The 15,192-nt window shown below is 42.0% G+C and overlaps 1 protein-coding gene across 4 annotated transcripts in view; it reads left to right on the top strand.

The window, feature by feature from the left end:
- Window positions 1-15,192, top strand: part of LOC117204376 (discoidin domain-containing receptor 2-like) — a 130,010-nt gene that overhangs the window by 99,403 nt on the left and 15,415 nt on the right. For all 4 annotated transcript variants that reach the window (XM_033441702.1, XM_033441701.1, XM_033441703.1 and 1 more), the window contains 2 exons: window positions 4,940-5,045; window positions 11,523-11,754. In XM_033441702.1, the coding sequence (XP_033297593.1) occupies window positions 4,940-5,045; window positions 11,523-11,754 (338 nt within the window). The remainder of the gene's footprint in view (window positions 1-4,939; window positions 5,046-11,522; window positions 11,755-15,192) is intronic.

A 15,192-nucleotide genomic window follows, 5' to 3' on the forward strand; every position in this document is an offset into this window, starting at 1 on the left:
ATGGTTTCGACGATATCGTGGAAAACCGTGTTTTGGTGTTCGTGGCGTTCACGGAAAGAGTGCACTTAAGTAGGGTACCCGAGGGGCGAGTCATCGTCTGACGTGGTCGTCACTCTTACAAACATTCATTCTAATTTCGCCTGGCCCTAACGAGGAAGGCAGAGTTTCACCGTAACTACGGAGAATAAGGAAAAAGAATACCACAGGTGTCCACCTGCTAATCCCGTTAAGTAAATAAACCCGGCTAGGCGTTGTCATAATACGGCAATTAAGGAGGGACGTACTATTACCGCGCTACGGGATACGCCTTCTTCTGCTCGTCCTCCTTTCCATCATTCCTGGCGCTTTGTAATTTCGGGTTTTCTTGGTTTATACAAACTTTTTGGGCATTTAAATTTTTTGCATCATGAGTTGTTATGTCGGTGATTATCAAGTATAGGATGGTAATTGGATGAGTAATTTTACGAGGAATACGCGATAGCATAAGGTGAATGCCTCTTCATTCCGGAATCCATTAACGGTTATTTGGTGAGGGATTTAGTTCAGCAGGTTTTCGGGATTTCGATTAGCCCAGGGAGCCGGCGCTTCCGGGTATGAAAAATAGTAATCCGTAAGTGAGTCATGATTTATGCTGTAATATCGTGCCGTAATAAGGTGGGGCGCTTAATATGTTTTTCGCGAAATACCCGGAGAGTAATTAATTTACATTCACGCCCGGTGGAGGAGGGAGGCGCGCGGCAAAGGGAGAAACAAACGAGGTGTGGGATGGAGAAGGAGAATCAACAGCGGCGTGGCCACGACCACGACCCTCTCGTACATCGTCATTAATAATAATTGTAGAGTTAACAAAGGCGGGCCAAGGTGGAATTATTAAATCCGTCGAGATAGAAAATCTCCGTTGTTAGCCAGGCATTTCGCCGATCTCGCTTTTCCTTTTCGTTTCTTTCGCCGGCTAACGAAAACCTACCGCCCCCCCTCCTCCCTTTGCTTCGTCTAATTCGCTTAATATCCTGCTCGCGGCCGTACCGGAGGCAACAAATCTTCGTGAAGCTCGCTGGATTCGTAACGATTCCGTATAATTCTTGTTTTCGTTCCTCCTTCGAGGTTCAAAGTGTCGCATAAATTATTTAAATCGTCGAAATCAACTTGTCCCGGGGACGATAATACCTCGCGCAGGGTGTCTGGTTTCTCGACGAACGGTTTCGTTCGACTTCTCCGGAAGCTGACGGGTTCCTGAAGAAGACGCTTACTGACGCGGATAGGCGAAAGAAGCGGTTATCAATTTGACAGTGACGTTGTTAAGGGAGGAAGAAGGAGGTCCAGATGGCGTAGAAAAGAGAGGAGTCGCGAGGAGGGGTTGCAAGAAGGCATTCAATTTCCCTCTTCTCGCGGATGGAGGGCGGCACACACCCTTCCGTTCGGAGCTGTCACTCCGCGAGAGTTATGGTCGCCGAATGAGTGGCTGGGGCGGGCCAAACGTCGCATAACTTACTTCTTCTTCTCTCGTTTCTCTGCTCTTTTCCAGGATGTCTATAAATACAGGGATCGAACCTGCCTACCGCTCTACCGTCCGTCACTGGTCCCTTCGTTGTTCCTGCGGGATCCTTTCGCCGATAGGACGAGAAAAGGGGAACCGATATCAGCGTGTAAACGATCGTAATCGCTTGAGAATGTCGATCGATTTGTTTTATTCCCATTTACTTAGGGGCTCAGGGATCTTTCCTCTTTTCAGTAGAAGCGAGGGTTATTTTTCAATGAAATTTGTTATCTATACGATTGGTATTTGGTTTTCGGTGGAAACTCTGTTCTTTTTTTTTCCAATTTAAGTTGATTAAGCGTTTCAGAGTAATCCAATTTCCGTCGAGGGATAGGAGTAGAGGGCATGCTATCTATGGTTTCGGTTGAGTCACGAGATACAAGTGGTCTGTCCAATCTCTCGCTTTATTTTTACTAACTACACTTGAATCACGAAGACTGGCGTGTTTGTTCGAATGTGTCCTGTAATCTGGGGCCTGTGTTTTCTTTTCTCCTGTCACTCTTTCATAACAAGGCTTTTCTCTAATCACTCTCTTAAATACCTCCGCCATAGTTCCCCCCTTCCCTTCCTGTCGCTCACTGTGTCTAAACAATCAATCTCTCGTTCCTCGGTTTCAACTTGTCTCGTGCTCCATTAAGCAAATGGCGTTTCTAAGTTCTACATACTTTATTTCCTTTAACGAAAAGACCTTTTAAAATAATAATTACAACGAAGAGAAGAACAGCGACTTGCAATCAATACTATATTGTCAAAAAAATTCGCCACTGTCGATATTTCTGTCAAAAAAGGGAGGGAAAAAAATATAAAAAAGGTTCATAAATTCGTCAAAATACCGGTTCGGTCGGGTGTACGGTCCAGCGGCAAAGTAAGAACGATTACGCTGAAAGGATTTCGTTGTAAAATCGCGTAGCGCTGGCCGACGAGTTCCCGCCAGGGGGAAAGAAAGGAAAAAACCGGCGGCGAAGAAATTTCATATGGCAAAAACGGTGTTGTAAGCGCGCCGGTTCAACTCCCGGGAACAAGTGGCTCCATGTAGAGGAGTTAATTACCAGAAATAAGCAGCCGCCGAGTCGTAAAACTCGTACGAGGCCGCGACCTACGCTCGGAACCGGGCGTATATCTCGTTAAAAATTTATTTACGTGGAAAGTTCGTCTAGCGAATTAAGACTTGGTGGTGCTCGCGAAAAACGCGTCGCGTCGCTGCGACCGGCGGACAGCTTCTCGCCGGATATAAGACAGAAAATGGAAGTGACGAGTACGGATCGATATTTTGAAATAGAGAAGTTTGATTTTCGACTTTAGTCAGCCTTTTCAGAAATCACTCGTGAACAGAATAGTATCGGAGGAACAAAAAGAAAAAAAAAGAGAAAAGAAAGAAAAAGGACGAGAGAGTTCTCGCTTCTAGGAATGAGAAACTTTACATCGCTTAATTGCTGTTATTAAAATCATTGGAATTCATTTTGAAAGTGTTAAAGAATCTACCTCTTAACCAGGGAAGATTAGTCGCGTCTCTCGGACGTAATCCTAATTGAAACCCATCTTTTTAAGTTTCTTTCGATTTGTACGAAAATAACTAACCGAAATTGATTTGCCTTTATCAATGCTTAATTGTGTGATCGTAGGAATTTCTGATTTAAAAAATCACTCAATCAACAGAGGTTAGAGAACGTATAATATAAACTTCCATTAAAAGAAACTTCTTCATTATCCTACACGTTGGATTCACATTCCACACAAACATCTCTCCTCGTCCACTCGTTCAACGACAATTCCACGAAACACCTCGACGTTATAATTAACGGCACGACTCTTCCAAATAATTAAAGCCCTCGAATAGTCCCTGAAACTGTTTGTGTACCCAGGCGGTCGTGAATTTAAGATGTTGGAGGCAGCAAACGATCGTGATAGTAATTGACGCTCTCGTAGCTTGAAGAAACGGCTGTCGTTGGCCACCGTGTTCCGACGAATCCAATCCTCCTCCGCACACGGGTTTATCGAGCTCTCGCCACAAACGGTGGACGCGTCCGTTTCTCTGCCACGGTTTCCCACTAAACGCTCGTATATTATCCTCGTATTCCCGAGAAGTCCGATTTCACGCGTTCGAGTAAACAGATCCGCTTTGATGGTCTCTCCCCCCCGTTGAAGGAGGCGGAGAGAGGATGATGCTCGTTTTTATCCGCACGACGACGGCTCGATCCGGTCGCGTGTTCCCGCACCGTAGCGAAAACCAGTTCAGACGTGTAATTTCGGGTCGTCGAAAATGTTTCTCGCGCCTCCGGACTGGTGATTGAAAAGCGTTTCTTGGTATCGTGCCACGGTGTATCGCAATTATCGCCGGGCCGCAACATCGTCTCGAGAAAAATACGACGTGCCTCCCTGTTTCACCGCCTCGTAATCACGCGCCAGTTGGTTCGAGGCTGCGCACAGGCAACCTCATGCCTGTTTGAGACGTGTAATGAACGCTCGATGAACCGTACACGGTACTCGCCCGAAAATAACGGCGCGAAACTCGCGGATATCATCTGACGATGGAACGTCCCGTCGAAAACATATGGTGGACTCTTGCCACGGTACGCTCTTTTGATATACATCTGAAGTTTATGGTTAAAGTACATACTTGTACTGTTATATTTCTAAGGGCGGTTGGCGGTACTTGTATGGCGATTGTTGCGGTTCAAGTATGTCTAAGAGTGTTTAATCGCTTGCATTCAGGTTATAAGATACGTGTAAATTCACGAAAGGCGTGCATACGTGTAAATATGATTTGTTCTCTTCTATTGTAAAACCGGGATTTTATTGTTTTAAATTATTGAATTTTGTAATTGATTACCATTTTCCAATTTAATTTTCGACTTGGAGAGAAATCAATCAGTTCGATGTTATAGTATAATGATATGAACCATTCAGAAGCTACATTGATCAACTGTGTAAATTAAAAAATACAGGAAAGCGATGATGTTATAGATATTACTTCTAAAATTTAGTATTATCCATTGATGAATGAACTTATGGAATCGAGTCATTTGTTTCTCGACAACCAATTATCAATGGTATAATGAAATTAAGAAATTGAAAAAAGCTGGAGTTGATTAGTTTAGCTTTCAAGAGGCTTATTATATTAATAATAACTCGATGATAAACAAATCAAACAAGATTAAATTTATAAAAAAAGACGAATTTTAACGAACAGAGATGTATGAATAACAGTACAAAACAAACATGCTAATAATATGACTAGAATGTTACTATACACGAGCACAAAGGAACGTGTTCAAATTAATATTATGATTGTTCCGAACAATTAAAGCGTTCGTGCAGTAATCACACCCTTCTTCAGGGCTAAAATACGCGTGGAACGAATACGGACGTGTATATAATCAAAGCAATTTCCTTTGTTTGCAGCACAATGCATCGCACCCCTAGGGATGGAATCTGGTGCGATTCCCGATGCAGACATCACAGCGAGTTCGAGTTTCGATAGCGGAAACGTCGGGCCACATCACGGACGGTGAGTGAATTACCGTGTATTACCGTCTCGTTTATAGAACGCATTATGCAGATGCTATGCAATACACATTCGGAAATATGATAAAATTAACCCCTTTGTGCGCTGCGCCTGGCCAACAGAGATGCAATTTCCCGAAATCAGTGCGCTTCGTTAGGCGATCTATTCGGGGATGAATTGTAGCGATCTACACGACGAAAGATTCTGTTACGTTCCATGAGAGAATTCGAAAATTGTTTCGATACTACAATAGTATGCGCGATATTACACGAAATTTCATCAAGATTGAAAAACTTTCTTTAACAAATTTATCTCGGTATGTCGTTTGCTGATTCGATGTTATTTTTCGCTATATAGCTGTATCTTCTCTAGTCGACGAATAAGACAAAAGCGTGATATTAAACAAGTCGCTGGGAGCCACATTAACCAAATCCACGCTTTTAGAAAATTTTCAATTATCCAGATACATGAATGATGTTTAACTTTCCAGGGTACAATATAACGTTATTTTACAAAAATAATTAGTCTATTACTAAATAAATGGAGTTTATGAGTAAAACTACCGAGCAGTTAAAATAGGAATAATGATCAAAAATCGTAAAACAAAATTAGCCCGTAATCATCCTTCTGAAAGGATGCTACCTAGGTGTGAAGAAGCAGAGACGTTAATTATCCTAACCTTAGCCCCTTACCCCCGCCTGAATGAAATTTGTTTTTACGCTCTAAATTCCATCTAAAATTATGAGACATACATTTCAGATTCCACTCTGAATCTTCCCAGTGAGTCATCTAATAACATTGTCTTCCAAAATCACGTCTGAAATCGATCGAGTATAATTCACTATGAAATTTGTCAATGAGATAAATAATATAGATGCGTTTTTTTCCGGACGCAAAGGATTTATCAAGCGGGTTGATGGACAGCTTAAAACGCGATGCAGATTGATGCGCGAGCGCGATTGTGCGGCGGAGAGTTTGACGACAGAAAAAGAAAACGAGTCTCTGCTCGTGCGGCACGATAACATTTCTGACTGTGAATGCTTTCTACGGCTTAAACGGATGATCCTCTTCCTGTCCGTCATCCTGTCTACGACCGAGATAGCTCACGATCGGGACTCGACCCCGGTCACCGTATTAATCACCGACTACTAAACTGCACGTCTAATTCGGCCTTCAAGCCGCAATGAGGATTAATGACGCGGGATGTCCCGCATGCACAGCCATTTGTATCGAACGTTCCGAAGCTCTTAGGCATCGTTAACGTGGACTCCGCGTATTCCTTTGATTATACGTGCCAGCTAATTACCATTCCAAAGAGAGCATTCCACCGGGTTTGCCAGATATAGACAGAATGCCCGAATTACGATGCTGCGAGACAAGGACCACCAGCGATGTTAACAAACCGAGGCTCGCCAATCGTTTACCAAAGAAGAAATCCTCCTTTACGGGAATCTTAACGATCCACGACGTCATCTGAAATCGTTATCGAGTCGTTTCACCAAGCATAAATTTCCATTGAAAAATGTTGAGAATATAAAATTAATTGAAGATAATATACGATAGTCGTCTTCGGTTTAGGAATGATTTTTTTTATGGAATTAAAAATTTACATTTTCCAGAAATATGAATTGTTAGCATTTCACGGAGAGTAAATTTGCATTAAAAGAACCGGAGAGTATACAATTAATTAAGGTTAATATACGACAGTTGTTTTAGACTTGGAAGTAATTTTCTTATGGAAATAAAAATTTGTATTTTTTGAAAAGATGGAAGTATTATAGCGAATAAAGGGTGACAGAAATTCACGAGCAGAATATCAAAATATTAAAAGATTCTTCTGAAAGAGATGGAAAATAGGATTCTTAAGAAAAACGAAAAGAGGATGAGTTTGCTAGTTTTGTCCGTTTTACATGCATCCTATTCAAAGAAGAAATATTTTATTAACGCGAGTGACATTTACGAACTTCTTTGATAGCGATGGGTGGTCCCTGGCTTTTAAGCGTCACCGTGGGATTCAGAGAAACACGACGAGGAGGCGTGAACATGTTTATGGTCCGGGGAATTTCGTTGAAAAGCTGCATTAATGCCAGTACGATAATTGGAAGTTTAACGTGTAAGAAGGTATCTGCGACGTTTCCTTTTTTCTCTATTCTTTCCTTTTTTCTCTCGGCCATGATATAAAGCAAGGAAAGCCTTTTCGATGCAATACCGATATCGTCGCTTGTGCACACACTCTTTACCGGTAGAGACCGTCTAGACCTTCTTCAACGGCACTTCCATGGCTTCCTGATACTGCGGGCTTCCCGGTGAATACCCTATTTACCCCATACGACTCCCGTTTACCCTAAAATACGCGAATCTAACTCGTATTACGTGTACATGGCTTACCTTTTCGTGAAACGTACGTACATTTCGTTCTCGAATATTTCTGTCTACCCCGTGGACTTCTACATTACCATACATTTTGTCGCAGGAACTCTTACAAATTCTAACCGATTTATTGGGGAATTATCGGATGAAATAATCGTGTAATTTAAAAAATATTTTACTTGCAGTTATATTTGTACATTTTGAATTGTATATTTGATGATGACAATATAGAACTAATTAGCTGACACTAATCTCTAGCTCTATTTCGTATATTCCCGAATCGTCTTAATTAAGTGAGCTCTAACTAATTTCCTGATTATATGATTATATTATTTCTTAAATATGATCTTCAATATTTACGGACACTTTACATTTTAATTGCTCCAGAATCATTTAAAATCCCTTTTTCTGCGATACATATTTAAAAATGTAATCTTTCCATTTTCTTTATTCGAGGAAAAGAATCCAAAATGAAAGAGTCAAAGAAACATATTCACTTTTCTTTCATCCACTTTCCGAGAGGACCGCAAACCTCACGTACGAAAAGGTAATCCAAAACCCTGGTCGCTCTCCGGGAGCAAACAACAAAAAGCTAGGAGCCTGGTAAACTTCGCAAGGAACGAAAAAGAAATCCGACGCGTGTAAATAAGAGAGCAAGCACGGCTCCCAACCTCCGAGTACCCGTCGTTTGTCTTCGCGTTCGTGCGCGGCTCGTTCGCGTGCCCGCTCGAGTACAACGTCGCTCCGGGTCCAGGCTCGGCACGTTCACGAAAGAACGTTTTCATCGAGGCGATCCAAGGTGGATCAGCGAGATCGCAGAGAGTGAAATAGCTACGGAAACTGGCTTCTTCTTGTCGCCGGGAGCAACAAATCATCCCCGAGGATCCAGACGGATCGTTAGTTCTCTTTTTCGAAGAAGAGCTTCGAAAAGTGTCTCGCCGCTGGCTCGCGTTCGACAAACCATTCCTCTCGATAATCGACCCGTTCGTCTCAGCGGTGTCGCGCATTCGACGATTTCGCCGACGTAGCTCGAACCGTTCTCGTGGCTAAAGTCCGCGTAATCGTCCGACTAGAGATTTATCACGGGAGCCGGGTGGCACGAGCGAAGCCGCGGAATGTCTTTGATGCCCTGAACTGTATCAAAGTGGCAGCCAAGGCAGTTCGAGCTCACTTAATGGGCTATGAGTTATGGTCTTTCGCTGTGCTGGATGTATCCTCTCCCTCTTTCGCGCCTGCCCTCCGCGCCTTCCTATTTACCTTACTGATGCTTCTCTTTCCTTCCATGCCCTTCTTCTTCGCTCTCTCGTTCATCCGTTTGTGTACTCCCTTTTATCCCCGGCTCGTTCTTTTCGACGACGCACCCACAGTTTCTTCGTTCTCCTCTACGAAAGAGGGGTTCGTTCACTCGTTCAGGGACAAGGCCGCTTTTACCGGGGCCCTGCGTCAAAGCGACGCTTAAAATTCTGACGCTGCAGAGAGGCTGCCATGACAGCCTCACCTCTTTATTGCGAATACTTTCGCCGACGTATATAACTCTGGACCCCTGGTGAATTCGTTCGGCTCGGCCTACTCTTCTGGTTCCTCGCGCTCTTCCCTCTGCTTCCGTTCGCGTTTCCAACCGTTCGAGACACCGGCGGCTTCTTTGCGCTCTTTGGGGCGGTGCTGTTCGAAAGTAATCTTGGCCCGAGAAGGCCTGCCGGCAAGAAAGAGAGTGTTCTCGTTTTTTATTGTTGAAATTGAGTTTCAAAGTGACTAGCGAGGGAACGTGTTTGTTGCTCGCGTCAAAGGTGAAACACGGGAAGTTCGATTTTGGGGAAAGGTAAACGCAGTAAACAGTTGCGCTTGTAGGGTAAACTTAGCGTAACTACTTTCTCTGCAAACTGTGTGAGAAATATAGAAAATTGAACAACTGTGTCTCTCTCTCGTTTAGCGCGTCTTTCTACCAGATGATTTTTAATTTGTTGGAGAGTTTTGCATTTTATAAGACTTACCAGAGAAACGAATATTTCCTCCAAGTTTTAATTCTTTTCTGAAAGCTCTAATTATGTCGTAATTATAATTCCAACCAAAAGATTAAAAAATCTCGTGAGAAGTTGCTTGGGTATTCTAAAATATGTATAAGAACGAATCAACATCAGACGTCTAATTTTAGTAATGCATAAAATAAACAAATTACATTAAGATAGATTAATTATCAACGACCCTTAAAAGGATGAATTTCTTGCATCTATTTTAATTAATAATTACAAGTAATACAACGCGTGATATTTGAAAGAAAAACTTCCCAAATTCTTATCCTTAACTTGATCGTAAATTTCGTTATTAATAAAAATACAAGTCGTAAGAGTATTAATCTCCTTGAACGGTTGATCGATTCATCAAAGACTAAAATTCCTTACAAAAGATATCTTTCTTATTTTACGTCTCTCTTTAACCAGCACCTAAAAAGCGTTATACAGAACAAAACAGCGATGAACAGTTAACAAAAACAACAACAATGGTCAAGTGAGATGTTTCTGATCGCCGACCGAATACAAATGTATACGGACTCGTGAATTCCTTTCGATTTTCTTGGCGATCGAATCGGTGCCAACATTCCTCTCTGCGCGCGTTTTTCACGACAATCACTGACTCTCTATACTAGTCTATAGAGAAGAAAGGGAGCTTTTTAATGCCGTAGACGAAAGGTATGTGCGAATACAATTATTAGCCGGCTCTCGAAGAGTGGCTTCCCCGTTCTCTGGCGTACTCGCTCCAGCTCATCTTTAATTCATGCCATCCAGTGGCTCGACTCGATCGATAAATTATAATTTCACCCCGTATCGGCCCGGCAGAGGTGACGGTTATCCGTCAGCTACCGGCTGGATCACGTATTTATACGATTTCCTTTCCCGCGACGATGTAACATTTCCGATTATACCGTCATCCTCTCTTTACCCGCCGCCTTATCGGTAGATTCTTATCGGCACGTCAATTGCGACTTGCAACGTTCGCATACGATTGTGCGAATACTGCGACGAAAAGGCGTCGTGAATATGTACGATGTGTGTACGGGAGACTCGATTCACTGTAATTGCCGACTTTGCGAAATCCCGGAGGCTACCTGCAAACGTTGAACACTATTTGCGCGAAATGAGCGGATGTCTCAGGCGTCTGATAAATATTTTGTACATATTACGATCATTTACATAATATATTAATTTTATCTTATGGAAAGTTGGAAATTTATCGGTTCGCGTGGTTGTATTTTTAATAAGAGTGTTCATGGATATAACCATCATCTGCGTACGTTACGCTTATTTCTTTTTTAATTTTAGAATTTATGGATCCTTGTGTGCCGTTTTTTAAAAAGAATATTTACGGATACCACGATCATTCGCATACGTTTTTCTGACTTTTTTGATACTTGAAAATTTATGAGTTCGCGTTTGACGTGTAATAAGAATATTTAATATTTATGGATTATCACAATTATACGCTATCCTTATTTTTTACAACTTGAGAATTTATGGGCTCGTGGTTGTCATCTATAAAAAAGGTGCTTCACATTTATGGATATCACAATTACTCGTACATGTTCTCTTCACTTTTCTAAAACTTGAAAACTACCAGTTGGTTGATGGTTGTTTAAACGAATGTATACTATACGTATCGCGATCACTTATATACTTTGTTGTTATCCTATAAAACATGGACGTTTTTCGATTCCTGGTTATCGTGAAAAAAGAGCATGGAAAGGTAAAACCAAGGGAAAGTAGCACGTCGAATAGTTCAAATATCAATTACGTTACTTAAACATTCCGACGTCGGTTCTCCGTGTACATAGCCCATATTCGTGGCATGAAAATTAAATTACACACCGAAATTCCCAAAGAGACCTAGAAAAAGGCTCCTGTTTTCCTACAATCTACATCGACCGCAGTTTCCCCGGAAATGTTTTAGCGTTCTCGTTTCCCTGGATTAAAGAAAAAAGCTAAAAAAATTTACCTTGGAAGAACAGCGGAACAACGAGGACGCAATAGAAACAGGAGGAAGAGATAAAAAAAGAAAAAAAGAGAAAGAGAAGAAATAGGAGGCTGGTAATCTTAGAGCAAATATTTACTCTTGCAGGTTGAGGCAAGAGAGCCACGGAGGTGCCTGGTGTCCAAAGCAGCAGATCACGACGGAACCACGCGAGTGGTTGGAAATCGATCTTCACACGGTCCACATGATCACTGCCACCGGCACTCAGGGACGCTTTGGCAACGGCCAAGGTGTCGAATACTCGGAGGCGTACATGCTGGAGTATTGGAGGCCGAAGCTCGGCAAATGGGTTCGATACAGGGATGTTCGGGGCGAGGAGGTAAGTAATCGCGTCGTTTCAAAGGTGTCGCGATAATTGACCGGCTTACAGACGTTGAGAGGTGTCGATTGCGCTTTCTATTAGACGAGTATCTAAGTAGCTTTCCCGTTACGTCGAAAGAAGTATCCAGGAAAGAGAAAACGAAAGTACGAAGCATGGAACAGGAAAAGGAGAAAATTCTTCCTCTGGTCCCTTTTTAGAAGACAGTTATAAACTGTCGCGTGTTGTCGGAAGTCGGGAATAGTACAGTTCCTAGCCTTTCCGGCAAGCCGTTCGATTAAATGAACGAGTAGAGAATTGACGTTGAGTTGAGAGAAATTTACGATGGCACGTTTGTTGTCTGACAGGAAATAGAGAAATCTACTTAGGTCAATGAACAAAGATAAGTTGGTGGTTTCTGTGATTTTGTTCGAATCCGTGTAGTTCGATGAAGTTGATAGTGTATGGTTAAATGGACGGAAAAATTATACTACAACTTCTATCCCGTTCGTTCAGAATTCGTGTGAATATCTTACATTCCAAGACACGCATAACGCGAATGATATAACAGACTCGTAACGAAATAACTAGGAAATAAAAGCGAGGAAAGATGCTCAATTTGTACTGAAAATTAGCTAGTATCCTAATACTTACGACAGATAATATATGTCTTGCTCACCGCGATTCGTAATTCTATTCTATTAGGATCTCAAATAATAGAAAAAAAAGAACTCTTTCACGTCAAACCTAGCGATGCCTCCTAACAGCGCTCGAAGAGCAACGCGTAAGGAACAGAGAGTGAGAGGTCAGTTAACGATCAATACGTGTGTTTGGCATTCGCGGTCATGGGAGCCGTGTACACGGCACACAAGAGGCGCATAATTCAATTCAATTAACCGGTCGCAACAATTCAGCGGCGGGGCGAGATCCACGCGAGAGGTCGCGCGTAAGCGGAATCGCAGTGGTTAAATTTAGTCGGCGCGCGAGTATACGCGTAAAACGAGCAGAACACTGTGGATTATTGGGAATGATTTGTGGAGGTTGTCCGCGGGTCCATGTGTAGACAGTGCGCTGGGTCCTGGTAACTAAACCGTGACGTTAACAAGACGTAAATCTCGGACGCAATATGCTCCGCCTTGAAAATGGTCCCGCGGTTCTGCTTCGATGGCAATTTACTAGAATAGATCGGTAACCGTGAACTCGGCGACTTTAATTAGCAACACTCGACAATAGAAGGCGGCGGTCGTTCATTTATTACCATCACGAGAAATATAGGTATGTCCTCTACCGCGTTACTCGTTCGAGAATCCCGTGAATTCTACGGGCGGAGAGAAGAGGAGAACCGGGTTGACGTCGATGAATGAACTGTCCTTCGCGCGTACCGGCCACGCGTCTGCCAGGAATTCCGACCGTTGACGTGGGTGTTATAAGTCTGCGCTGCATGCGAAACGTATATTATATTCGCCACATGCTTGGAATGTTTTCGAGCAACACAGGAAGATACGTCCCTTTAATATATGCGAATGTAAACGTTCCTTTGGTTCTCGAAAAAATTTCTTTTTTATCAGTTGTTAAGGATAGAAATAGAAATATTTTTCTGTCGTTGATTTTTCAAAGGAAGACACTAAAATTCGGGTTAGTTTCAAAATAAATATATCGTCTAGTCCAGTACGATGTTACGAGTATGGAATACCAAATGCGGAGGAGTAAACTAAACGGTCGCGTTTTAACTAGAAATTTTGATGACCATGGAATTACAAATGAATTTCAATTATTTGTAATGTAAATGTGGTACATTCAAGATTTCTGAATAGAGAAATTATTATGTCCAAAAGATCGACGATCCCAAAGATCAGGTAATAATTCTACGGTTACCAGGTTAAGAGTCCATCCACGTCCTTCGCAAGAAAAGAAACATTCTCGACATAGATCTCGATCGAAGAAAAAGTAGTCGAAGCGATTCATTGAAGTTGCGAAGTTAACCACCGGTAGCCTACTCTACGTTGGTACGGAATAGATACAAGCCAGCTAGAACTTAGTGACATTGTTTTCGGTTGCACCGTGCGATTTATCATCGTCGTTGGAAAGCCGGTGAAAAAGGAGGAAACGACTAGGTGGTTCCGCAAAGAACTTCCCTTGTTTCGTGATATTTGTTCTGAAGAGCGACGGGGAGACCAATATAAGTCATTTCGTCTTGTCGACGATAACATTATTTTCGAGCCGCGTATTTTTATTTTATTTCCTGACGAATAAGACGCGGACGTTTATTCCGACTGGTCGTGATTCTTGAGACCAGCAAACGGACGAAAGGTGAAGAAGGGCGGAAGGGAGGGAGGATGAAAAGCCAGGAAAGGAAGAGAAAAAAAAAATTGAAAGATGAAAAAGAAGAAAGGAAAGAAGGAGGTGAACGTCCAGTCGACGAGGTGGATTTCCTTGGAAGTTAGTACGTAGAGAGGGTGCTTCGAGCTTATTTGTATAGAAGGGTGGATCAATAAAACGAGGGAAGGGAAAGTCGTCGCGTGCTTGCTCGCGGGTCAGACGATTTCGACTCACCTACATAGGCGTACATGGCTTGAATAGCCGAGGTCGATCGAACCTACCAAGCCGCGCATCGCACGAAGGTCGAACTCGACAAAATTTAACCACCCTTATTCAACCATCGCGACTCCATTTACATGCCGCGGCGAAATAACCTTCCAGGCATCGAGAATATTTTTCTCTTGGAAAAAGAACTTTCTGGCACGCACTTTCTTCTTGTTAACAGGGTGTTGGAAAAGGCAGTGAAAGTGTTCGTGGAAGAAAAACTGCCGTCCTCTTGTACCTGTCAAGTTTTTTCCTTCAAACTTTCTGTCTCCGGCCGCTGTACAATGACAGATTTCTTTCAAATTCAATGTTAAAATGATCTTGGTAATCTATAGTAATGCGATAGGCTATATCGCATACTATCATAATGATCATCGATTGTCGGTAGTATCAGGTTGTCCGAAAAGTGTCTTTCTTTTACAGACACGTCTTTTACAACGACGCATCTTTATACAAACATGAAACCTAATCTGTCGAACGTTGTGATCTTTATTTTGATAGAACAAGATGAATCATACGTAATTCGACAAAATAATATAAAACGGAAAATCTTGTGCATCCATTATTTCGTTATAAAACGAAAGAAACTTTTCGAACGACCTAATACATACTTCTGTGGACGAGATGATGATGACTACAAGAAATAATGGACTGCGATCGTAAGCTAGTTTGTTTTGAACACTCACGAAACATTATTCCATTGTATGATAACATGAAACATACACTGTAATATAAATAATAACAGTAACGTAATAATTGTAAATTCATTTCTAAGATTTTACGTATTCGCGAAAGTATTCAATTATCTTAATTAGATAAACAATTGAATTCCTAGAATATTCAATATTTGTAATATTTGTGTTGACTTAATAATCA

Source organism: Bombus bifarius, unplaced genomic scaffold, assembly GCF_011952205.1.
Source record: "Bombus bifarius isolate JDL3187 unplaced genomic scaffold, Bbif_JDL3187 scf7180000007978, whole genome shotgun sequence".
Taxonomy (NCBI): domain Eukaryota; kingdom Metazoa; phylum Arthropoda; class Insecta; order Hymenoptera; family Apidae; genus Bombus; species Bombus bifarius.